Source organism: Alexandromys fortis, unplaced genomic scaffold (assembly GCF_014885135.2).
Source record: "Alexandromys fortis isolate MF-2015 unplaced genomic scaffold, M_Fortis_MF-2015_v1.1 scaffold_120, whole genome shotgun sequence".
Classification (NCBI taxonomy): domain Eukaryota; kingdom Metazoa; phylum Chordata; class Mammalia; order Rodentia; family Cricetidae; genus Alexandromys; species Alexandromys fortis.
Genome location: NW_026067999.1, coordinates 4,852,948 through 4,878,006, shown reverse-complemented (window position 1 = coordinate 4,878,006; position 25,059 = coordinate 4,852,948). Strand labels below are relative to the sequence as shown.

Genomic DNA, 25,059 nt, shown 5'->3' with positions numbered 1-25,059 from the left:
TAGCTATTACTTCGTGAACAGGGTAGAAGAAATGCAGGCAGAAGACCAGAGCAGCAGCTGGCACAAAGGAAAACTGCGATTTTGCAAAGAAGTCGGTTGGGAGAGCAGACTCCAGACTTTCTGGCTCCAGTCTTTGTCCTTACATTCCCAGGGACCCGCATCAGGGTCTTTGCCTCAGGGTTCAGTCTCCCAGCCTCTGGCACCACCCCTCAGCTCCTGGCCCTGCCCACAGACGCAGGCCCCGCCCCCGCGCCGGGTCCTGTTCTACCACTCCAGGCCCCGCCCCGCCGACTCAGGCCCCGCCCCGTCGCCCCACTGCTCAAGCCTCGCCTCTCCGCTTCGGCCCCGCCCCGGCCGGCCGCCATATTGGTCCTTCTGCCCAAGTCGCTAGCTGTTGGAGCTCGGGCTGATTAGCGCTCTCTTCCCTTCCGTGTCTCCGGCTCTCTTTCTTCCCTGGTTGCACCCAGGCGGGCTGACCAACAGCTCCCGGGGCGTCCTGTGTGTGGCTGGAAGGTGAGCGGGGATCAGCATTCCTTTTGGGGCCGGGCCGGAGCTGGTTAAGGGTGCGCGCGCTGGGCAGGAGCCGAGGGCCACCAGGGCGAGGGGCGCGCCAAATTGGCGCGGGTCGGTAGACTGCTGGGTAACACGGGCGGTTTGTCCCCCAGTCTGATGACTGATGCAGGAGGAAAGACGGGTTCGCACACTCAAATACATAGGAAGAGGGATACACACCCAACCACTCGGGGCATATACTCGCGCGTACACACACACACACACACCCCCTCCCATACACATAGAGGAAGAGAAATCCACAAAACATCCCGGGAGGGAGATATACCCAAACTCAGACCCCCAAACACTTCGGAATTGGATGGTGGAGAGATGCTCACACGGACAAATACGCAAACACCTGGGTACACACATATACACCAGTCTTTCCCCTAACCACACGGGGACACCCACGCACACGAGACCAAACCTTGCGCCAGAGTGACTGACTAATGCTGGGGAAAGCAAGGACGCTCGTGTTATTTGAGTTTGGCGACCTCTGACATCCTACCCGGTTGAGCATTTACTTAATGTCTTTGGCCCACGCAGGTAAGGGAGCTTGGAAGATAAAGCCAGGGCAAAGACCATGTAGGCGGTTGGGAACATTGTCTGATTCAGACCTTGGCAGAGGTTTCAGAATCGCGTTTCTTCCTTTCTTCCATCTTGCTAAGTGAAAAGGCCAGATGAGACTTTTTAAGTGCTGACCAAATGGTTGGTGTGTGTATTATTGTTTTGTTTTGTAAGTGATGACACATCCCGTGATCATATTTCTTTTGAGGAATAACTTTTTTGCAAGTTTCCTGATTGGCACGTGACCAGTCTTTTCACACGTCCTCAAAATCAACAGACTGAATTTGGTTTTTGTTTTGTTTGTACAAGTTTTTGTCTTTTTTTTTTTTTTCCTCGCTAGTTCCACTGCAGTGGACAATCCCTACACTGCCTGAAATCTCAACTCGAGTTGAAGGAAACCCGGGGTTTTCAACTAAGGACTATTTTTCTTTTTCGTTTCTATACTCTTCTCTTTCCATTGCTGGAGACCAAACCTAGGGCCTTGTGCTTGCTAAGCAAGAGTTCTCTACACCTGAGCGCAATTCCCAGCTCCTCCCTTAGTTAGGGACTTAAGTAATCTGCTTTTTCTTTGTCTTATCTCAGGTCGAAGTTCTCACTAATTGTGTAGAACTCCAAAGTATCTTACACTGGGGTGCCATGTCTGACAGTGGTGCGGCAGTTTCTTGCTTTCAGGGTTTTCATGTAGATTGTAGTCTCTTGCTGTACTGAAACGTTTATGGTTTGGAGGCTTATTGACTTAGAACATTTGGGGATGTAAGGACATTTTTGTTTTACTTTCTGGAAGGTTAGCGTAGACAAGCGGAAACTAGAACATCCATTGTTGGAGACGGAAATACATTGGTGGTATTCTCTCTTTTCCAGAGATCCTTTTTACATTTTCCCCTATCCAACTACTTCCATTTTATACTATAGTACTCTGGAGGCCTGAAGTTCTTTTAGTTCTCGATTTTTTTTAACCTCCTTCAGTTTCTTACTATCTATTGGAAGGTCCTACTCCATATCACTTGAATTGGTTTTCCTGGTGTTTGCAAAGCAATGGTTCTGTTTTACAGATGATGAATCTGCTGGGACCTGGGAGGCTTAGATCTCCTTTCCAAGGTCACCTAACGAGTGAGGGAGCAGTGCTGATTTTCAAAGTATGTTTGTGGGCATTTTAGAGTAGTAGTTTGCACCGGGAGGAAACTTTATCTTCTCAGGGGATATTTGAAAAATGTCTGGAAGCAGTTTTGGTTCACATTCCAGGTCACACCAGGCTTCTATAGTTCTTTAAGCACAATGTCTATTTTACTATTTAGGACAGCATTTTTATTATTTTAAAAGCTTGCTGGGTGAAAATTCTCTTTATTAAGAGGTATATGAATACCTGGTAACAATTCATTTTTTTGTTTCATGGTTTTGTTTTTTTCATTTGATTTATTTTTAAGCTGGCCTCAAACTTTGTACATTATCGGAGGCTGGCTTTGAACTGCTGCCTCAGCCTCCTAAATTCTGGGATTACAGGGATGCACTACCACAGAAGTTTTGGAATCCTTTTTTTTTCTAAGACAAAAGTGACAGACACTTTGACACTATTGGGAACCATTCCAGTGGACTTAGTAAGCCTGTTTCTTCATTATTCCATTCATGCACAGGTATTTTCTGAACTGCTTGTCGGACACTGGTACAAAGGTGCTGGCCAGAAGGAAGAGTAGTGGGGAAGCTGGCAGGCTGGTCACAGTCATAAGACCAGGTTCTGGCGTGGTCCTAGAAGAGAATTTGTTGTTTGGACTAGTCGGGAACAGAGGTCAGGTGCTCATGAAGGAAACAACACATCCACACCCAGCACAGGAAGGAGTACCTGTCTCATGACATTCTTTGCTGGGCAGACTTAGATGAAGTGGAAAATAGTTTCTGGGCTCTCGAAAGCATTGTACAGTTGAATTAGGCTTGTGCGTGATTACTAAACTACATCCAGAAATTAGTTGTCTTTTTTTTTTTTTCTCTCCATAATAGGGTCTCACTGTGTGGTTTCAGCTGGTTGCGAATTCACTTAGTAGACCAAGAGGCTGGCCTGCAGCTCAATCCAGCTCACTATCTTATTGCCTGGAGAAGCCATTCTTAATTTACATGAGGTCTGGCTTAAATTTAGCCTCAGTAGATAATAGTTAGACAAGTGTTTTATTGTTGAAATCAAGAAATCAATGATAAAAAATTTAAAATAACATTTGCAATATTTTTCTTTTTAAAGATTTATTTATTTTTGTATTTATGTGTATAGGTGTTTGCCTGCATGTGTGTCATGGGTACTTTCTTTTGTAGTGCCCATGGAGGCCAGAAGAGGGTAATGGATCCCCTGGAACTGGAGTTTACAGATGGGCATAAGATGTCACATGGGTGCTGGGAATCCAATCCAGATCCTCTGAAAAAGCAGCCAGTGCTCTTACCTGCTGAGCCATCTCTCCAGGCCGAGTAATTTTCTTTTTGGTGTTTTTCAGCCTGTTTTTTTCCATGATTGTCTGAGTCTGAGACTAGGCCTTTCATGATGCTCCATTCTAGCGTCAGTTATTACTGTTAGGTGAGCCTTCGGGATGGGTGTGTGCACACGTGTGCTCGCGCACTTGCCAGGTTAAATCTCTTTAGGATTTCCTGGGGAAACATTCACATGGTCACTAGGTTGGTTTGTGGTTGTGAGAATGTATGTGTATGTATGGTATGGATGCACACGTGTGTGTGAAGGCCAGAGAAGGATGCGGAGTGTTCAGTTCTATGTTCCACCTTTATTCCGTTGAGACAGTCTCCTACTGAACCTGGAGCTAGGCTGCTCGTCAGTAACCTGCAGTAATCCTGGTGTTTATGAGACCACATCCAGCTTTTTTTGTGGGTTCTGAGGATTTGAACTCGGGGCCTCTTGCCTATACAGGATGCTCGCTTACCCATGGAGCCATCGCCCCAGCTCTGTATCTTTGGCTTTTGACTCCTGCCTCTGCACAGTTTGTTTTTAAGCTAGTGAATATAGATTTCTCTACTGATTACCAGATGCTCTCTGCTGTGGTGTGTGTGGGGGGAGGTACAGGATTGTTGAATTTCATATCACCTGAAAATGATTGCCCTCACATGCATTCTAAAAGAGGTATGTGGGTTTTTGTTTTGTTTTTCTGAGAAGGGTCAAGAGGACTTGGTGCCAGGGAGTCTTGCTCAATCATTACTTGTCTTGCTACTCTCGCATACTTAGGTCACTTATATTTCTTTCTTTGGAAAAAGATACATTACTTCCTAATGTCTGCAGGTGTGTGTATATATATATATCAGGTAACGACAGCAAATCTTTAGCTGCCACATAATTCTGCCCTGGGCAGTTTGTTGGTTAAGCAGCAGGAGGAAATAAGCCAATTAGAAGTGGTGCCCAATGAGGCTAAGTTGAAAGCTATGTAGATAATAAAAGCTAGTATAAGAAAATAGGGTTTGTAACTACCAGGTCATCCACAGAGACCATTTATTAAAGAGCTGTTGGGGAGGGGAGGAACTGAAGTCAGAAAACGCCTCAGGAAGTTTGGTGGGAAGTCAGGAAGCAAATGAAAGGATTCCTGAGGCAGGACACCTGGAGCCACCTAGGTATGTGGGTGGTGGTGATAGGGGTGTCGGGCAGACCTGTAGCAGTTCCAAGCCCTTTGCCTCAGGGTGCCTGGGCTGGTTAGATAACTTGGAGGAGAAATCTGTTTCTCAATGTGACTCTTGATATTGTACATATTGTGATGTGCTTTGGGTATTTCCACATTCTGGATTTTTCCATTTTGGTTTCTTAATTTTTGACCCTGATGATTTCAGACTGTAGAATGTCATTACATTGGAGACACAGAAGACAGGACATGGAGATGTAGTTAAGGTGTTAAGTAAGATAACAGCTCTATATGAGGTAGAGAGCGTGTTTCAGAAGAAGTGTAGAGAAGTAAAGCAGGCAGGCGGCTTCATACTTGGTGGACACAGACTCCACTTTTGTCTTAGGCTGAAAGCATTATAAATGCTTGCCATTGTGTTGACAGGGACTGGGGAAACAGTATGGAAGGATTGCATGCATTCATTCTATGATGGCATTTCTTTTAATCTAAGGGTAAATAATAGTCAAACAGTAATAAGGACTGAACTAGTTTTTGTTTGGATTAGGTGCTCGGGTACAGAAGTTAAGAGAGTTTCCAGGAGGTTGCTGCTCATAGCTGTGTTAGCAGTGTTAGAGAAATGTGAAAAGACCTCACACTGATTTCAACATCTTGATAAGTAGACCGCCAAAAGGTTGTAGTGTTGAATGATTCTAACAGGGCCACAAGGCCAGGCGGGGTAGTGCACACTTGTAATCCAGGCATTTGACAGACAGAGACAGAAGAGCAGGACTTAGAGACCATCCTTGGCAACAAAAGAAGTTCCAGGCCAGCTTGGACAAAATGAGACCCTGTCTCCAAAACAAAGTAGAATAAAAACAAGTAGAAATCTCTGGGTTGCTTGCTGTCTTTAGCTTACAGGGTTGCTGTAGTCTGTGGTTTCAAGCTTGTATATTTGATCTGGTAAGTGTACCTGAAATACATACACAGTGTAGCAGGAAGTCAAATCAAAGACCTTGTTATGGGGCTGCATGTTGGTGAAAGCAGAGTAATCTGGAATGAATTTTATTACCCCCCCCCCCCCAAGACAGGGCTTTTCTGTGTTACAGTCTTGGAACTCGCTTTGTAGATCAAGCTGGTCTTTAACTCACAGAGATCCCCCTGTCTCTGCCTCCCGGGTGCTAGTGCCACCACCACCTGGTCAAATTCTAATATTCTTAAATAAGATTGGAAAATAAAAACAGTTTGGAACAGCAGACAACTGCCATTCTTTAGTCTGCCTTTCATTTTTTTTTTTCTGCAATCCTGGGCAAACTCAGCTTCACAAAGTTATGTCATCAGAAGGAATGTGTGCAATGTGGTGTTGAAATTGTGAACTCCCTTGAACACAGTACCATAGGGATGCCAGCATCTGTTTCCTTTAAGCATTTAGAGTAGCCTGCCCTACGCCTGTGAAGCCGTATAGTTTAGGAACCATAGCATTAGAAGTTGGTGTTTTCCATTAGTGTTTACAAACCTAAGGGTTTAGCGGTAAGGAAACAAGGTGTTAAAATTGGTTTTTAATTCCCTCCCATTCCCCTTCCAGTAAGTCTGAAAGCTTTTCCCCTGGACTTGCAGTTTGGGAATGCTGGTATTTGGGTTGCTGGCCTGAGGAGGGCAGGGACTGCAAAGGAAAGCACAGGCCAGGCTTCCTATGCAGGCTGCCCCTCTATCCCTGCTTTGCAGCCTCTTTTCTCGCCATTTTCTATTATATGCACTTGTTGAGGAAGTTGAGTGTGCTGGGAGGATTGGAGGGGTGGCTGTTCTTTCCCAGAGTGATCTAGCTTTCAGCCTTTACCTATCTATGTGGTTGGAAAGGTGCTGGAGAGCTAAGCGGTACATTTTAGTCCTGTGGCTGACTTTCCTTGTCAGTCAGTTCTTCTTGAGTTTCACACTGCCACCACTGTAGGGTTAGCTTTCCAGTCTCTAAATTAGTTTTTTTTTGGTGATTTTTTTTTGGCTGTGTATTTTTTTTTTGAGTCCTTTCTGTCATTTGGTGGGGGTGAGGATAACACTTTTGACTTAACCATGTTTATTTGGGCGTGGAGATGGTATTTAGTCTTTGTTAGCTTTCTGCTGATCTGCGAAGCATGGGGGATGGTGTCTGATCTACAGGAGGTTTTAAGGGGCATGTCTCAGATACTGTGATAAAATGGAGAGGCCACTTAAGAGATGGGCCTCTGGACATTCCTGTCTAACTGAGGTGGGAGGAGCCCTCTAGTGTGGGGAGCACCATTTTCTGGTTGGGATCCTGAGTTGTATAAATGCTCCTCATTGTGATGAGCTATGGGTCATTTCAGGTTCTGGGTTACCTTGACTTCCCCACTATGGTGGGCTGTAGCCTTCTTTCCTCTGCCTCAACTGTATGTCAAAAACTTTCTTCCTTAAGTAGCTTTACTCAGAGTATTTTATTACAGCCACAGGAAAAGAAACTAAGGCAGATACTTCATAGATTGTAGTAGTAGCAGCTGTTAAGATGTAGTTGTAGCACTTGATATTTAACTCAATAAGACAATGGCTAATGGGTTGGGAGGGAAGTAGACAGAATTCTTTGTAAGGTTGACTCAGGTAGATAAGACAGAAGAGAGAGGTCTTGGATAAATAGCATGGCTTGACATACTAAATTTGAGTACTGTCCTGATAAAGGGGTTGGAAATTTTTTGTGGCCCTGAGGTGTGAGAGTGAGGTGGACTTCAGGAATCACTGGTGTTTATAGCTAGTGGAAAGATGTGTGGACTTCAACCTCAGATTACAGTCTTTGAAAGATTGTTGAGAAAGGGAGCCGCCTGGCTGAAGAAAACTGATATAAGAGAGAAGCAGAGGCAGCCTCTTGTCAATAGTTTCATGGACTATTTTAGGAACATTTTCAAGAGGGAGAGGGTCATGTGCATTTTAGGCCTCATTGAGGCATTAATGGGGACTGACTAGTCCTATTTAAGACACGAAGGATCCCACCTTGCCTCTGGGTAAATGTGTGGTGCTAGCAAGATACTTTGTCAGGTGGGCCTCCCTTTCCTTAGTTGTTTTAGAAAACTTAATTACCCTTCTAAGATTCTGTGGCATGCACATCTTCAAGGATATTGCTGTCTGTTACCATGGCCACAGGTGGAGGGACAAAAACCATTCCTCCAAAACCAAAAACACCTTTTCACTCTTCTATTCACCTTAGGGCCCCATGTTGAGAAGTGGAAAGAAGCCATTGGATTGGCTAATTGCCATTTTCTGATGACTCGCTGATGTTCCAGGGAATGGAGGTGTGTAACTCTGGAGAGTTAATCTAGTGTGGAGGCAGATGGGGAACTAGGCAGTGAAGGGTAGAGGAAGTCTAGGCTTGGGAAGATTTCCTGTGAGAAGAGTCCATTCCAGCATCTCAGTAGGGTTAAACTGGGTGCCACTGGAGAGGTGTCAGTTACATCCAGTAAACAGAACTTAGGAAGAGATCCTTACAGTGTCTGGCATTGGACTGCTTACAACTTCTCTTGTGTGTAGGTGGAGTTTCCGAGCCTCTAATCTAGTTGAGTCTTAAAACAGATGCCCTTACTATATATACCATTAGTCAGCGACCAAGAGCAGCCTCACGCCTCAAAGTCTCTTGGTGTTGAAACTCTCAGAGGTAGTGTACCATAACCCACATCAAAGTTAGATGAGGGTCAGAGTAAGCTTGAAATGTTCGTTCCTGGCAGAGCATAATATGACAATTATTTTCAGTTAATTATTTTGTTTAATACATCTGGACCACGGTCAAGGCCATGGAAATCTCAAATGTGTTGCTAAGGCAGACGTGACTGTTAGGGAGGGTGGGGGCTTGGCTGAGAACTGTCTAAGCAAACAAAATGGACTCAGGACAAAATTACGTTGGTCACTTTAGTATGTTGTAGATTGTATTTGGTTTGTGTTTTGCTGATTTTATTTTTCCAATATACATGTTTAAATTCATTCTTTTCATAATTTAATTTTCTTCTTTAAACTCTCAGCCATACTTCCTAGTATTTTTTTTCTTAGATAGGGTCTTGCTTTGTAGCCCAGGCTAGCCTCAAAATTGCAGTCTTCTTGCCTCAGCCTCCAAAGCGTAAAGATTACAGGTCTGGGATACCACACCAACTTCCCATTATTCCTGTGGCTTTTTCACTGTTTCTTCCTGTTTTCATTTTGCCTTTTAAAATTCAACCTGAAAGTGGGCATCATGGCACACACCTTCAATCCCAACTATCAGGGAAATAAAGGCAGGTGGACCTCTGTGGACCTCTGTGCTGTCTCTGGTTTACATTGCGAAGTCCAGGACAGCCAGGGCTACATAAAGAGGCCCTGTCTGAAGAAGCAGCCTTAAACTAGCCTACTCTTTTCTTTTTGGGGGGGAGCATTGTTTTATGGGCTAGTGAGGTGATTCAGTGTCAAGACCTGAGGTTTATGCCTAGGACCCACGTGGTAGAGGGAGAGAACCACAAATTGTCCTCTGTGACACACACACACACATGCACACAAGTAAATAAATAAAATGCACTAAAAATTAATGCTAGGCCTAGTGGCAAGCAAGAAGGCCTGAATTTTTTTTTTTTTTTTTTTTTTTTTTTTGGTTTTTCTCTGTGGTTGGTTTTGGAGCCTGTCCTGGAACCAGCTCTTGTAGACCAGGCTGGTCTCAACTCACAGAGATCCGCCTGCCTCTGCCTCCCAAGTGCTGGGATTAAAGGCGTGAGCCACCACTGCCCCGCCGAAGGCCTGAATTTGATCTCTAAAACTCAGGCAAAAATGCCAGGCTTGGTAACAAAGACTTGTAATCCCAGCACTAGGAGGTAGAGACAGGAGGATCCTTGGGGCTCTCTAGCCTAATTGGTGGACGTTTAAGGCAATGAAAGATCCTGTCTCATAAGGTGGATGACATCCAAGGTTATTCTGTGCTTTCTCTATGCAGTGCCCTCGTGCACACATACACATGGCACACCATACCACAAATGTGGTGCAAGCTCTTCTAATCTTTCCAGTATAAAGCTCAAGCATGCAGGTTCCTCTCACACTTTGATTATACTTATCCTGAGCCCACGTGGGATTCTAGGGGTTGGCCCTCTCATGTTCATTCATCACACTGTAGACCTCCATTGTCTAATACAGTAGCCATTAGTGCTGTGGAATGCTTTAATGAAAATGAAGTTATTCAGTTAGTTAAGCAGACTAACCACATTTCAGATGTTCATTGGCCACATGTGGTTTGCTGGACATCTCTAGCAATACAGAAAGCTCTGAATTATCTGTTATTTAGTTGCTTAATTGAATCTTTTCTCCTCTTGCCATACCTAACTACAGCAGTGCTCTTAATGAAAAATTAATGTATATTTATATTAGATGCTTCATTTTCCAGAAAGTGTACTTACTGAAATGAGTTACTTAAATAGAGTATGTGCTTTGTCAGTGGTAGTTTTATTTATGCTTTGGTTTCCATTTTTGTTTTTTTCAAGACAGGGTTTCTCTGTAGCATTGGTTCCTGTCCTGGAACTAGCTCTTGTAGACCAGGCTGGCCTCCAACTTACAGAGGCCTGCCACTGCCTCCCGAGTGCTGGCTATTTATGCTTTGATTTCCACAGTTTTTTTGTTTTGTTTTGTTTACCTTTACTATCTGTGAAGTAGTAGTCAGTGCTAGATACTTCTTTTGCACCTGACCCTCCCCCCCCCCCCCCAGGATTTCTCTGTGTAACAACTCTGGCTGACCCAGAACTAGATCTGTAGATCAGGCCTGCCTCGAACTCACAGAGATCTCCCTGTCTTTGTCTCCCCAGTGCTGATACTAAAGGTGTGCACCATCACCACCCACACCACTGCCCAGCACAACCTAGCCAAATCTTAAACCTACAAATTGGCCTGTTCTTGTGGTATTTTCCTTAGTTCTGGTTTGTTTCTGCTTGGTTATCTTGCTATAGAGCTGGCACCCATTAGACTTCCTGACTTCCCTGGCTTGCATCTCATTCATTTTCTCTCCCCTGCCCCCCTTCTCTCATAGTCAAATTTGAGCTTACTGTGTAGCCCAGGCTGTCCTTGAACTTGTGATCTAAGCGTCTTCAACTCCTGAGTTCACTGTTTTACAGGCATGTGCTGCCCTGCACTGTCTGAAGCCCAACTTCTTTTTTTTTTCTTAAATAAATAGGACCTTCTTCTATATAATTTATTTAGCTTTATTTTTATGTGCATTGATGTAAAGGTGTCAGATCTTGTGGAACTGGAATTACAGAGTAGTTGTGAGCTGTCATGTGGGTACTGGGAACCGAACCTGGGTCCTCTGGAAGAGCAGGCAGTGCTCCCAATTGCTGAGCCATCTCTTCAGCCCCGAAGCTCAGCTTCTTAAGCTATGAAATTAAGTGAAATGGTAGCTATGCCTCTAATTAGGATATTCAGGGTGAATGAATGCAAGAGGAACTTGTGAATTTGGGGAGAGGTAAGAACCTTCCTAAATTTAAATCAGGAGTGATAAATTTCAATTAAAATATTCAGGAGTGAGAAGTCGCAAAGGGAGTGTGAGTTTTTGAAGTTTCGAAGTGGTTTACCAAAAGGAGCTTGCTCTCCCTTTAGTACCTTATAGAGGAATGTGCTAGATTTTCAGCATGTGCATGTCCACTCCTTGCTGATATCTGTAAATAGTGTCTTAACTGATTTTCTCATTAGAATTGCAAGCATAAGTTTTTCCCTCATATTTTAGTGGATATCAAAAATAAGAGGAAGAACTTACATGTATGTAAGTATAGATAGAAACAATAATAGAATAACAAAAATAAAAAGGAAATGATTTATTCTAGTATTTATTTGCATTTCACCATGCACAGAACATTTTATTTAATGTGGCAGACAAAAATAGGACAAATATCTTCTTTATGGTTCTATTGCTGTATTAAATACCATGGCCATAAACAACTTGGGGAAAAACTTAATCTTCTCGTCACTGCCCATTTCCCCATCTGCCTCCATACCAAATTAACCTCCACTGAGTTATTTCAGTTTCCAACTCAGGTCACATCAAGGCAGGAACTGATAAACAAAGCCATGGATGACTGCTGTTTACTGTTTGTTCTTATGGCTTGCTCAGCCTACTTTCCTATAGCAGCCAGGGCCACCACGCCCACACTTAGCTGTGCTAGCTCATTTCAATTACCCATCAAGAAACTGTGCACCACAGGCTTGCTCACAAGCCAGTCTGGACGGAGCATTTTCTCAGCTGAGATTTCCCTCTTCCAAAATGACTCTAGCTTATGTCAAGTTGACATAAAACTAACCCCCACATGAATGAATGGCATAGATATTTGTGTACCTCCTGGGGAGTTGACATTGTAAACTGGAAAACAGACGTGCAACTGGGAGCTTTGTTTTTTGGTTTTTGTTTTTGTTATTTTTTTTTTTTTTTTTGGATTTTTCGAGACAGGGTTTCTCTGTGGCTTTGGTTCCTGTCCTGGTCTTGAACTCACAGAGATCCGCCTGCCTCTGCCTCCCGAGTGCTGGGATTAAAGGAGTGCGCCACCACCGCCTGGCTTTGGGAGCTTTGTAAGCGAGGGTGGGAATGCCAGTACAAAGAAGACAAAGGTGTCCTGGAGGCCTCATGGATGAGGCGATCTGAGCTAGGCCTCTGATGGCTGAGTTTTGCAGCTATTATGGTAGAAAGGTGCCTCCTGGACCAAGATCACAGCCCAAGGAAAGATAGACAATCAATCCCCTGGAGGCAGAGAGAGTTTTGCATGGGAGTGTGAGTGGCACAGATATCGGAACAAACTTGGGAGGTTGGCTAGCAGTAGTGCTCTAACCCACTGAGCTATCTCTACAGCAGCCTTAGTTAGGAAAATAATTTCTACTTGGCTCAGCTAAACCCTTTTTAAAACAAAATTTCTTTTTCTTTCATTTTGGGAGAAGGTGGTTGTAGAATAATATGGACCTTTTAAGTTGACAACCAAGAAGAAAATATGAGCATTTTTATAATGGTATATGTTTGTGTTGTTTGAATATTTTTAAGAAGCATATCTCATTTTTATTAGAAGGCATGGTAGACATGTTGAGTACTAAATTCTGATTGGCAGATGTTAGGAGCATGGCTAAAGAGGTTCAGTTGGAATTGGAAGTATTTGAGGGGGTGAGGTTTAGCTGCATTGGTTAAATGGATGTAAGAAAAAGGGGTGGGGATGGGGGCGAGCAACAAGAAGATGGAAGTCTTATGGTGAACATCTTACTGGAGAGGGGAGAATCAAACGAGACACAACCACCTCAGTTTTCGTACTTGAGAGCAGCTGACACTATTGGCAGTGTGACAGATTGTGAGGTTTCCATCCTGGCTTCACTTGGTCTTCTCCCACCTGTCACTTGCGGCTTATTTGTTTCTGTGGCAGCGAGTTACTTTTCTGGGCTCTATCTTACTGAGTCTTCTACTACTGAAGGTATTTCGGTGGCTTTTCTTAATCTTAAGATTTAGGCAGAAATCCTTCTATGCAGGATTCCCTACCTTCAGTCCCATCTTCCTAGTCAACTTAATTCTTCACCTGCCTAATGATCTCCCAGTCCATGCCAGCACCAGGGTTCCTAGGCAGAGCCTTGGCATGTGTTGGTCCATTGTCCTGGTTCTGGCTCTTTTCTTTTCTGAATCAGATACCCTCTCTCTTGAGTCAGACATTGGTTAAATAAGACTGCTTCCTAAAGGCATCGTGTGGCTAAAATGGTCATTGAGATGTGGTTGGAACATAACACACTAGAAATGTACATTCAGACTCTTATTAAAGATAGTGTAACACAACCTGGTTTTCTCTGGTACTGAAAGATACCTTTTCCTTAACTGCAGCTCAGCAGTTGAAGTAGTTTACTACAGCAGTTGAAGTGTGTTTCCAAACCAACTGTAGGGTCATGTTGTATGTAAAGTAAGTCCTGATGGTGGCTGGCATCACACTGCTCTGTGAGATACCGACAGGCAAGGCCTAGGCCTGAGTAAGGGAACCTCACATTTTTACATTTTATCCCTCACCAGGGGAAATGTTGGAAGGGTACCCTGTTTTTATTATTTTTTTTTATTGTTTTTATTTATTGAACTATACATTTTTCTCTGCTCCCCTCCCTCTCTTCCTTCCCCCTCCCCTTCTACACTCTCCCGTGACACACAACCCCCATGCCCAATTTACTCAGGAGATCTTGTCTTTTTCTCTTTCCTGTGTAGATCCATGTATCCTATGTATCTTTCCTATGTATCTCTTAGGGTCCTCTTTGTTGTCTGGGGCTGTGGACTGTAGGTTGGTTTTTTTTTTTCTCTTAATGTCAAGAAGCACATCAGATTGTTCTTTATAGGTCCTGCTATAGTTGGGACTTCATGTAGGTGTTACTATCAGGGCAGAACTGTGGTTTGCATCATTAATGTGTGGTGCATAATAGGTAATAGGTGCTGTCTAAATATGTGCTGGAAATCTGCTTTCACCCATCTTAGGAAACTGAAGGCTTCTGTAGAGATAATGAAGAACACTGCAGACTTTGACTCAGGTTTCACTTAAAACTTTCTTTTAAATACAGTATATTTGGTTGGGGGTGTGGCTCAGTTGGTACAGTCTTACTTAGCATGCATGCAGCCCTAGGTTTAATTTTCAGCACCTCACAAAACTGGGTATGATAGTACACACCTTAATCTTGGTTCCAGAGGTAGAGGCAAGAGGTTTTATGCTCATCCTTAGCTAAGTAGTACTGAGTTTGATGCCACCCCATACTACACGAGACTGTACCTCACAAAATCAATAGGAACAAAAAACCCATAGCATATTCAGGTATACTTTATGTTGCATATTGGCAGAGTAGCCTACTAGTTCTGTTGAATTAACTTGTTCTTGTGCAGACCTTGGAATAAAATGAAGAAGCGAAAAGACTTACTGCTTCCACCTGCTTATTTCCTTTATAACTACAGCAACAACAGTAAGCCCCTCAAAAACAAAAACAAAAACAAAAAAAAAGCAGATGCACTTGAAGTAGCCCAGTGGGTTAAGTGCTTGGGCTTTGGAGTATTCTGCTATAGTAACAGCTTAACTGTTTTACTAGCTGTGATCTTGCATCATATATAAATAAGCTCTCAAGCCTATCATAGGCAGTAATAGGAAAAGCTATATCTTAAATACTGTTCTATTGTGGTGAAGAGACACCATGACCACGGCAACTTATACAAGAAAGCAGTTAGTTGGGGGCTTGATTACAGTTTCAGAAAGTGAGTCCATGGCTATCATGGCAGCAGGCAGTTAGGCATGGCACTGGAGCAGTAGCTGAGAACTTCTATCTAATCCACAAGCAGACAAAGAGAGACTAACTGGAATGACTGAACTTTTGAAATCTCAAAGCCCACCCTTAGGAACATACCTGCCTCCACAAGACCACACTGCCTAAGCCTTACCAAACAGCTCTACCTACTGGGACAAAGCATTCAAACATGTAGGCTGTAAGGGTTGCTCTCATTCAAACCACCACAGATAAGAAACCTGAGAAGTAAATGTGGGGTCACAGGGCACATGGCATACAGGGCTCTCTCAGTGCTAGCTGCTGTTTTATCCTTAATCCTAAATGTTGGCATTTTAAAGAGTCATGTTTTAATTGGTTGAATGTGTTAAGTTAAGGACTGCTATATATAATTTTCACAAAAATACCTTTTCTTTTCTTTTAAAAATGGTGATGGTGGTGGGGGTGCTGGAGAACTGGATCATCATATAAGAGCACCTGCTGCTGTTGCAGAGGTGCTCAATTCCTAGCACCTGTGTCAGGTTGCCTCATCACTGCCAATAACTGTACTGTGGGCCTGGTGAAGTTGGTGGGATCCAGCTTCCTTTTCTGGCCTCAGCCATCACTCCCCCTCCCCCACATACACTCATAACACATATACATATAAATAGTAAAAAATATTTTTAGAAGGTGGTGTGTGAGTGTGGGGCTCTTTGGCTTCCTAATGAAGGTCTGCATATAATTTATTCTGCTTATAGCATTTTATAGCCATTAAACTATCTGTAAAATTGCCTATTTGAGACTTCATGGTCTCATTCCACAGAAAGTTCCTACACTTTTCTAGGAAGTCTAGAACTGGTGAAAACCTGTGTGCAGTTATCTGAGTAAATGTTTGAGTAGCTCTTGGAGGTAGATGTTGCTGACCCTGTTGTTCCCGTTTGGTTTCAGGGAATTAAGTTTGCCCACACTTGGGCTGTGCCCCTTGCTTGGTTGGTCCTAGGAACATGTTCTCCCTCCGGCCACTGCTCTCATTCATGCATGGAAGACTTTGTTTTTTTGCCTTAGCCGCCCAGTGGCTTCATGACACTGCACTACCTCCAGATCTTGGTCTAACTCTATGGATCATATTGGTGCCTCTTTCTACCTTGTCTCCTCTTTTTCCTGTTATCTGGGACATGATTCTCAGCCACCTAAATAAAATTTGGGCAAGTATAATTCCCAGTATAATTTTATAGCTATGTCTGCATATGAAAGTTAGAAAAGAAGGGTGGGCAGGTAAAACTCTCGACAGAGGAAAACAGTACTTAGAATACAGTATTTGATGTAGGGCTGGTTTTTTTTTAGGCTGAGGTAGATTATAGATATCATTTAGGTATTTTTAAATTAAAAATGTAGATGTAGTCAAATTTATTTTTTTTACAGTTAATTCTTTTTACACTTAGAATTATGAAACAGGTACAGGTCTGCAATCCTAGTTACTCTGGAGGCTGAGGTAGGAGGATTAAAAATTCAAGGTCCGATTTAGACTACAGGGCAGGTTCAGGGCTGGCCTGGGCAATGTAGTGGGACCTGACCTCAAAAGTAGTAAAAGGGCTGGGGTTATCTAATTAACTGGTAGAGCTTGCCTAACATATACAAGGCTTTGGGTTCAATCTGTAATGCCATAGAAGAAACAAATCATCAAAACAAACATATATCACTAATGTGAGCTTTGATTTTTTTTTTTTCCTGCAGATAATAATGATGCTTGAACTGAACTACTAAGGTAAGGTTCATGACCTTACCTTATTAAGCCTTTTTTATTCAGATGTCTTTATTTGTGGAATTTAGCTGTTAAACTTGATGAAGATTTTTGCTTTTAGTTTATCGCTTTTAGACAGTCTTTCCAACTGTGGAATATCAGAGTTTATATTACATTTACTTTTAGCTTAATTTTTAAAGTTACATGGTAGGAGGTTTTTTATTCCTTTAGCTTATGCTAAAGAAATCACAAAGGTTTTGCTGCTTTTAGAAAAGAATAGTGGGCCTCAGTGGTTAATAGTGTGTTCTAAACTGGATGTGGTGGCACCCTCCTTTAATCCTGGCACTTGGGAGGCAGAGATAGGCTGATCTCTGTGAGTTTAAGGCCAGCCTGGTCTACAGAAGGACAGCCAGAGCTGAATCCCTGTCAGGAAAATAGAGCAAAAAAATGAATTAATTTTAAAAAAGTATTTGTACTGTTGCAGTTTGGTTCCCAGCACCCATGTATTAAGCAGCTCACAACTGCCTGCAACTCTTGCTCAAGGGACTATATATATTGCCCTCTTCAGGCCTTTGTGGGTATCCACCCCCCTTACACACACACACACACACACAGAAATTGAAAAGAACAGGAAACATTTTTATGTCCATAAGCATGCTGTGATTATATTAATAGGTAGATTGAGTGAGGTTGGCTTCTCTTAAATATCATTGGAACTAAGATGGTTTATATACTTATAACACCATGTGTATTTGTGTACAGCTCTAAGGTTAGAATCAAAGAGGTGGTGTGTATTAATAATGTTAGCAAAGGCCCCTATATTCTCAAGTAGGAATGTCTGGGAGCCCCCAAACAGTCAATGTGCATGTCAAAAATACTACCTGGGTGGAATTTGCGAATGTAAATTTCTTTTAAAATGTCATGAATAGAAAATCCCATTTAATTAGGACAAAAAGGATCTACAATTATGTAAGTCTGTCTTCCTCTCACAATAGATCATGGAGCTTTTGTGTTTTTTGTGTCAGTTACCGGGCGGTGGTGGTGGTGGTGGTGGTGGTGGTGGTGGTGGTGGTGGTGGTGCACGCCTTTAATCCCAGCACTTGGGAGGCAGAGGTAGGCAGATCTCTGTGAGTTCAAGTCCAGCCTGGTCTACAGAGCTAGTTCCAGGACAGGCTCCAAAGCCACAGAGAAACCCTGTCTCGAAAAACCAAAAAAAAAAAAAAAAAACTGTGACAGGAACAACATTGATGGGGGTGATGGGAAAGGGTTTCCAGTAGAGGCAGTGACCAAGCTGAGGAGGTCTGAGGGCACAGCAGTTGGGTTTGGGGTGCGAGTAGAAGCAGCATTTAGGTGAGGGAGCAGTGTGTGCTTGGTTGAAGGCATAGACAGTGAGTTGTTGCATGGCATTCCTGCAAGTAAACATCCACTCACCTAGATAGGGAATTGACAACAGACGCTAAAGACTAGCTTGGTGAATCAGTGTGTTTTACTGGAGTTCTTACAGGAATATGGGTTGATTGGTTATTTAAAGGAGCAGAAATGCTGCACGTAGACGGCTGAATCCCTTTCCCATCATTGATGACAGCTTGTGAAAGGTAGAAAACCTGCCTGGAGCTCACTGCACAGCCTGCAGGTAGCACAACAGGTTGGAGTGTCCATTCCTGGTGTTTAGGTTGATCTGAGCCTTTTCTAGGCAGCTCTGCCATGTTTTGTTTCTTCTAAGCCAGTGGTTCTCAACCTTCCTGTGGTGGTTGGATTAATGAAGACCAATGATAATAGGTATTTGAACAAGTTTAATGACAAAACCAGACTCACGAAACCAAGGTTCCAGCGGAGTACCCGGAGCAGGCAGGAAGGAGCAGGCAGGAAGGGGCGTGCAGCCTCTGTGCGCCCAATTTATCAGTAAACATACGCCCGAGGGCAGCCCGCCCCCAAGGGGAGGGCTTATCCCTACACCTTCCTAATGCTGCAACCCCTTAATACAGTTCCTTTTGGTGACCCTCAACTATAAAGTTATTTTCATTGCTAGTTTGTACCCTCTAACCCCCACACTGAGAACTATTGTTTTAAGCACTTTAGCTAGGCTCTGCTTCTTTAATCTTCTCTCTCTCTCTCTCTCTCTCTCTCTCTCTCTCTCCTCCTAGTGAATCTGGTGAGTTTCAGGGACTTCCTAAACTATTCCAAATTGTTTAATTTCTATCTTAGTGAGCTTCTATGGGGGTATCTCACCTCCCCGTAAATAATCTATGGCAGGTTTTAATCTGAGAGGAAACAACGCAGCAGTTGTGGGATGGCCAAGTCAAAGTTGAGTTTGGTTCTTTAAGTCTGGAGAATAAACCATTAAATAATTTTAATAATTTTGGGCAAGTTTCAGATGCTTTCCCTATGTTGAAATACAGCACAATGGGGACACATTCTGAGAAATACATCATTACATGATTTCAGTGTACTGTGGACATCCTCGAGGGTGCTTACATAAACTTAGGTGGGGTTGGTCAGTCATTTGCCAGCGCCTCTTGATATAATTGTGAAACTGGATAAACATAAGATATGTTTGGCTTGTTATGGCTTCAACTTTGTGCTTCTCTTGCCAATGTCTCTTGAGTGCTGGGATTACAGGCATAATATATACCACCACTCAGTTCTTTTTATCATTTTTATTAATTTTTTTCTACTGACTTGATTTCTTTCACTAAGCTGTTTTTTTAACCTATAGTAGAACATAGTTAGAAATGCAGAATTCTTTTATGTTACAAAACTATTCAGTAATACTGGATACCTTCACATTTAATAAGAAGACAGACAGTATCTGCTACACTGGTAATAGAAATTTATCCTAGTAGATAAAGCAATTATTCTTCATTTCTCTACTATTTTCCCACTGTGGGAGTCAACAATATTCACTTTCATGATAAACTAACGACTATTCTTATTTTAGAACTCTGTTGTCCAATATAGCTAAGGGCTTTTAAAATGTGGCCATTTAAACTAGCTGAAAATAAATGGGGACAGAAATGTAGCAGGTTTTTTAATGCTTAGCATGCACAAAGGCCAACTCCCAAGCACTTATCAAGTGCTCAACAGCCACATATAGCTAGAGAGTACCATGTTGGGCCTCTATTATTAGGTAAAAATCCTTTTGACAATGCTCATATAAGAAACTTAATTTTCCTTCATAAAATTTAATATACTTAACAGATACTTAAATCTTAAGTATTTACATATTAGATGATTTTGCTTCAACTCAAGTAGAAACAAAGGAGAATAGGAGTTAATGAGCAATCAGGATTTGCCTTAGGCTGATAATTGGTAAAGGTGAGGCTAGGTTTTGTGTTTTCCCACCCAGAAGTTTTTTTGTATGCTTATTTTTTTGTATTTGACAGGGTTTCTCTGTGTAGTTCTGGCTGTCCTAAAACTTGCTCTATAGATCAGGCTGTCCTTGAACTCACGGAGACCCACCTGCCTCTGCTCCCAAGTGCTAGGATTAAAGGCCTGTGCCACGGCTGCCTGGCTTTGAAATTTTTTTACGATGAATTAAAATAAAATATCAAGTACGGACAGTGTTTTCCATCAGCACTCAGATGTAGCCATCAGTCATAGGTCACCCCTCTCCCCCGCCTGACTCCTGTAGTGTAGGAAAGTTTTAAAATTCTACATCTGGACTTCTTTAAAGGGTATGTATAATTACATTTTCACCTGATTTGATTTTCATTTTACTTTATACATAAATGTCATGTGGGGCTGGGGAGACGGCTCAGTTGCTAAAGTGCTTGTTTTGGAAACATGAGGATCTGAGTCGGCATCTCCAGTACCCATGTATAAAGCTGAGTATGGAAATGTACCTATAATCCCAGCACTGGTGAGGCAGAGACAGGAGGATGTATGGTTTGTTTGCTGGCCATCCAGTGTAGCAAAATCTGTGGAGCTTTAGGTGAGAGACCTTGTCTTAAACTCTACGTCCCTGCTCAAAAATAAAAACAGTGGAAGACATCTGACATTGACCTCTGTCCTCCATGCTTGCTTATATGTGTATGCACTTCCCCCACCAGAGTGGGCACACATTGACTAAGAGTTGGAGCTGCCCAGATGAGTTTGAGCCTTATGCTCATGCTTTTGACACTGATCTTAACAACTCAAAATAGTATTTCCAGTGAAGACAGTAAACTCTTTGTAGTCTGTGGTTGATAGATTTTTATTTCTTAGCTGAATCAGTGAGCTTCTGGAAGGCTCTGGATTTCCTGCTCCATAGTGCCTGTATCTGAAGTGAGAAGGGGAAGGACAGTAGGAACATATATCAGTTAACTGGGGATTGAGGGGCTGTTAACTTCAAAGAAATTTATGGACTTTGCATGCTTGCCACCTCTATCCGTTTAGGGTGGCTGGGGCTTGGAGGAGTTTATGATAGTGATGGCTCAGAGAAAGGTCTTTGAGGTTATATTTGGGCTCAAGTCCAGCTTCACAGTCAGCAAGGGTGAGACTTCACTGTTATTTCTAGGGAATAATGAAAATGGATAGGGGTCGGTACATGTCTTAAGTGACAGTAAATAACAGTTCTCATTATTTTGGTAGTTATTTTGCAAAGAGGAATCAGGGATATTTTTATTTCACTTAAATGCTGATTTTGTTAGAATTGTGTGGATTGCTACAGTATAAAGGCATGTAATGGTGGTACCTTTTTTTTTTAAACAGGATTCTGAAGTCAAAACTCATACTATTAATAATGGCAGGAAAATCGTCCCTTTTTAAAGTAATTCTTCTTGGAGATGGTGGAGTTGGCAAGAGTTCTCTTATGAACAGATATGTAACCAATAAATTTGATGCCCAGCTCTTTCACACAATAGGTGTGGAATTTTTAAATAAAGATTTGGAGGTGGATGGACATTTTGTTACCATGCAGATTTGGGACACGGCGGGTCAAGAGCGATTCCGAAGCCTGAGGACACCATTTTACAGAGGTTCTGACTGTTGCCTGCTTACTTTTAGCGTTGATGATTCACAAAGCTTCCAGAATTTGAGCAACTGGAAGAAAGAATTCATATATTATGCAGATGTGAAAGAGCCTGAAAGCTTTCCTTTTGTGATTTTGGGCAACAAGATTGATATAAATGAACGGCAGGTGTCTACGGAAGAAGCCCAAGCCTGGTGCAGGGACAACGGCGACTATCCTTACTTTGAAACGAGTGCAAAAGATTCCACCAATGTTGCAGCTGCCTTTGAGGAGGCAGTTCGAAGAGTTCTGGCTACAGAAGATAGGTCAGATCACCTGATTCAGACAGACACAGTCAATCTGCACCGAAAGCCCAAGCCAAACTCATCTTGCTGTTGATGTCATTAAAGAGATGGTCGTTGCATTCTAACACACCCACACTCACATGAGAGGAGGGTTCATCTGTTAATAAAATTCAACTAACGAATATTGATTGCTGCCTCATTAGTTGGTGGGAGAAGGGACACATTCACTCTGGAGGAAATCTATTTACTTGGTAACGGCACCTTACATTTATAAATAGTAATGGTTGTCTAATGTTTAACTTAAAATTAGTGCTAATAAGATGACCAAGAATTGAATTGTAATTCAAACAAAAGCCTTGAATATTCTAGAAGTTACACTTAGGTTGTTTTTCCCCACAAGAAAATGGAGAGTTACTTTTGTATGTGTATATTTTTATGTAATTAGCATTCTATTCTTGGTCCAGGGAAGTAAATTCCTATAATACTATTAAAGATTAAAATCTAATGCATTTATGTTGCGATGCTTTTTGATTTGATGACTTCATTATCTCTGTAAGAATTTATCTCACATTTATTAAATTGTGGCACACACATATCCCCTTCCCAACATAGGAGCTAGCTTTTTAGAAGATTCTCATATATTCAAGGTTGACCTTTGTACTTCTGGCTTTACCTCCACCTCCTGAGTGAGGGATTACAAGCATGAGCCTGTGCTGCCGCGTCTAATGCATGACAGGTGAGCTTTATCTTTAGCCCAGGATTGTACTTCCTGAGGGTGAAGGCAACCATATCTACATAGGTATTTCTTTTGTATCCTCTCTATCATTATTTAATGATTTGCTTTGAAAACTTATTTTAAAAAGACAACTTGCAGCAATGATCTGCCTTAGTTGGGTCACTACTGTTGTGATGAAACACCATGACCAAAAAGCACCTTGGGAAGGAAAGTTTATTTGGTTTATACTTTCACTTCACTGTTTATCATCAAAGGAAGTCAGGACAGGAACTCAGCGAAGGAACAGGAATGCAGGATCTGATGCAGAGGGCACAGAGGGAATCCTGCTTCCTGGCTTGCTTAGCCTGCTTTCTTACAGAACTCAAGACCACCAGGCCTCATTCACAATGCGTTGAGCCTTCCTCACCCTTTAGGCCTGTCTGATGTTGCTGAGCCATTTTCTCAATAGAGGCTCTCTCCTCTCAAATTCTTTCATGAGTTGATTTCACATGTGGTATCAGTGACAACAGTCCTGGCCCATAGAAGCAAATCAATCATAACCTAGACTGACTGCTGGTATAATATGAGTAAGACCCTTCCCCATGATAATTAAGGACATACTGGAGTAGGAGAGTGAACTGCTATGCTGGGGATTGTGGGAGGGTATAGAATGTGAGAAACTAATCAATGTCTCTCTTGACCCTTCCCCCCCCCCATTGGAAACTAGGAGAAAAAAACCATTGCAGTAAGTTTAAGTTTTTGAAAGTAACTTCGTAATAGGGACAGTTTTTGCCATATGGGAACAATTTAAATTTGGAGCAATTCAAACTGTACACATATTTGTTGGTACATACGTACATGTAGCTGGATGGAGGATAGATTTAGAGATAGTTTCACATATTCTAGGCTGGCCTTGAACTCCTGATCCCCTGTTAAGAGTTGTATTCAGCAGTGGTGGTGCAGGACTTTAATCCCAGCACTCAGGAGGCAGAGGCAAGTGGATTTCAGTGAGTTTGAGACCAGCCTGGTCTACAGAGTGAGTTCCAGGAAAACCAGGGCTACAGAGAAACCGTGTCTCAATACAAAAAAAGGGTTGTATTGATCCCCACCCAAATGGCCTAATCAGTTCTTCAAAGGTAGTCACATTTCGAGGTTGTCTTTTTTTTTTTTTAATTTTTCTGTTGCTGTGATTAAATATTCTAACAAAAGCAACTGAAAAGAGAAAAGATTTAATCTGACTCACAGTTCTAGACTGTAGTTCATCATGGCAGGAAAGTCAGTTGGCAGGAGCTTCAGAGAACAGTCAGAAAAGAGCAATGAAAATGTGCATGCTAGTTGAAAACATGGCCGAAGAGGTAGTCTCTAGAATTTGGAATCAAATATGGTAGGTGGCCGAAATCAGCAGAAGTAAATGGTCCACATATATAGGAAAGTCGGATCAGCAGCTTGGTTCTGTTAGGAGAGGCTAAATCCCTGGAAGGGAGCTCATATATGGCCCTCTTGGGTTATGAGCACCTGGTGAATGAAATGAAGACATGACCAATCCAAGGTATGATTGAGAAGGATTTTATTATAGATATGAAGGATAATACAGCCATAGCTATTTGTCCTGAGTTTCTTGGGAACCCCACACCAGTGTTGAGTGAATCCTTGCCTAGGGAATGGTGCTGCTGCCTACAGTGGGTGGGTGGGTTTTCTCACTTCAACATAAGGTGATATGCTATTAAGACTTCTCATGATTTTTAGATGTGTTAAGTTGGTAACACCATCACAGGTTTTGGAGGTTAAGGTTTCAACATAAATTTTGGGGGACATAACTCAGCCTATTCAACTTTTACTACACACAGACACATGCACAAGCGAGTGTGTGAGCAAACATTTAGGGTTACTTTCTTGAACATAGCTATTTACATGATCATGGGCAACTTTACCAGTGCCTATACAACTGAGAAATATGACTCCTCTTCCCCAAGGAATCATTAACTGCCTACAGAATCTCAGGGAGGAGTGGGGCTCATGAGTCCCTCTTTAATGGATTGTCAACAGACCAAATTTTATGCAGTAATCATAGCTGCTGAGTTCACCATGTAGTGACCATGCAGTATTTTTATTTGTAGATTGAATGTCTTAGTGTTTTTGCTTTTGTTTGATGAGACAGGGTCTCTTGTAGCTATCTTGTAGCTAAAGTTGGTATTAAAACCCTGACCTAGCTTTTATCTCTAGGTACCAGGATTCCAGGTATGCAAAACCCCACCTCATTTTAACTTTAAAAACTATTCATAACTTTCAGTTTACTACTGAAGGTTATGCTAGTTGGTTTTTAAAGTCAACTTTCAAAAGGTTAGAGCAAGCAGTGATAAAAAGAAAAGTTTTATGTCTGGAGAAAGAGTACCCAGCTTCACACTGTGTTAAAGAAGTAAGTCAATACTGGCTAACATAATTAC

General features: G+C 42.3%; 1 protein-coding gene across 4 annotated transcripts; it reads left to right on the top strand.

Moving 5' to 3' along the window:
• Positions 1-346: 346 nt before the first annotated feature.
• On the top strand, positions 347-22,413 carry Rab9a (RAB9A, member RAS oncogene family). 4 transcript variants are annotated; one of them, XM_050160579.1, is made up of 4 exons: positions 352-513; positions 7,900-7,984; positions 16,662-16,692; positions 21,358-22,413. In XM_050160579.1, exon 4 carries the CDS (start codon positions 21,389-21,391, stop codon positions 21,992-21,994), a length of 606 nt encoding a protein of 201 aa, XP_050016536.1. In that variant the 5' UTR covers positions 352-513; positions 7,900-7,984; positions 16,662-16,692; positions 21,358-21,388; the 3' UTR covers positions 21,995-22,413. The 4 variants fall into 4 exon arrangements, with proteins under 4 accessions (XP_050016534.1, XP_050016535.1, XP_050016536.1 ...); XM_050160580.1 differs by lacking the exon at positions 7,900-7,984 and adding an exon at positions 3,418-3,567; XM_050160577.1 differs by lacking the exon at positions 7,900-7,984 and having other exon boundaries at positions 347-513.
• Positions 22,414-25,059: the final 2,646 nt, after the last annotated feature.

Excerpts from the sequence above, each read along its gene's own strand:
- Rab9a (XM_050160578.1), top strand. The coding sequence starts at position 21,389 with ATGGCAGGAAAATCGTCCCTTTTTAAAGTAATTCTTCTTGGAGATGGT.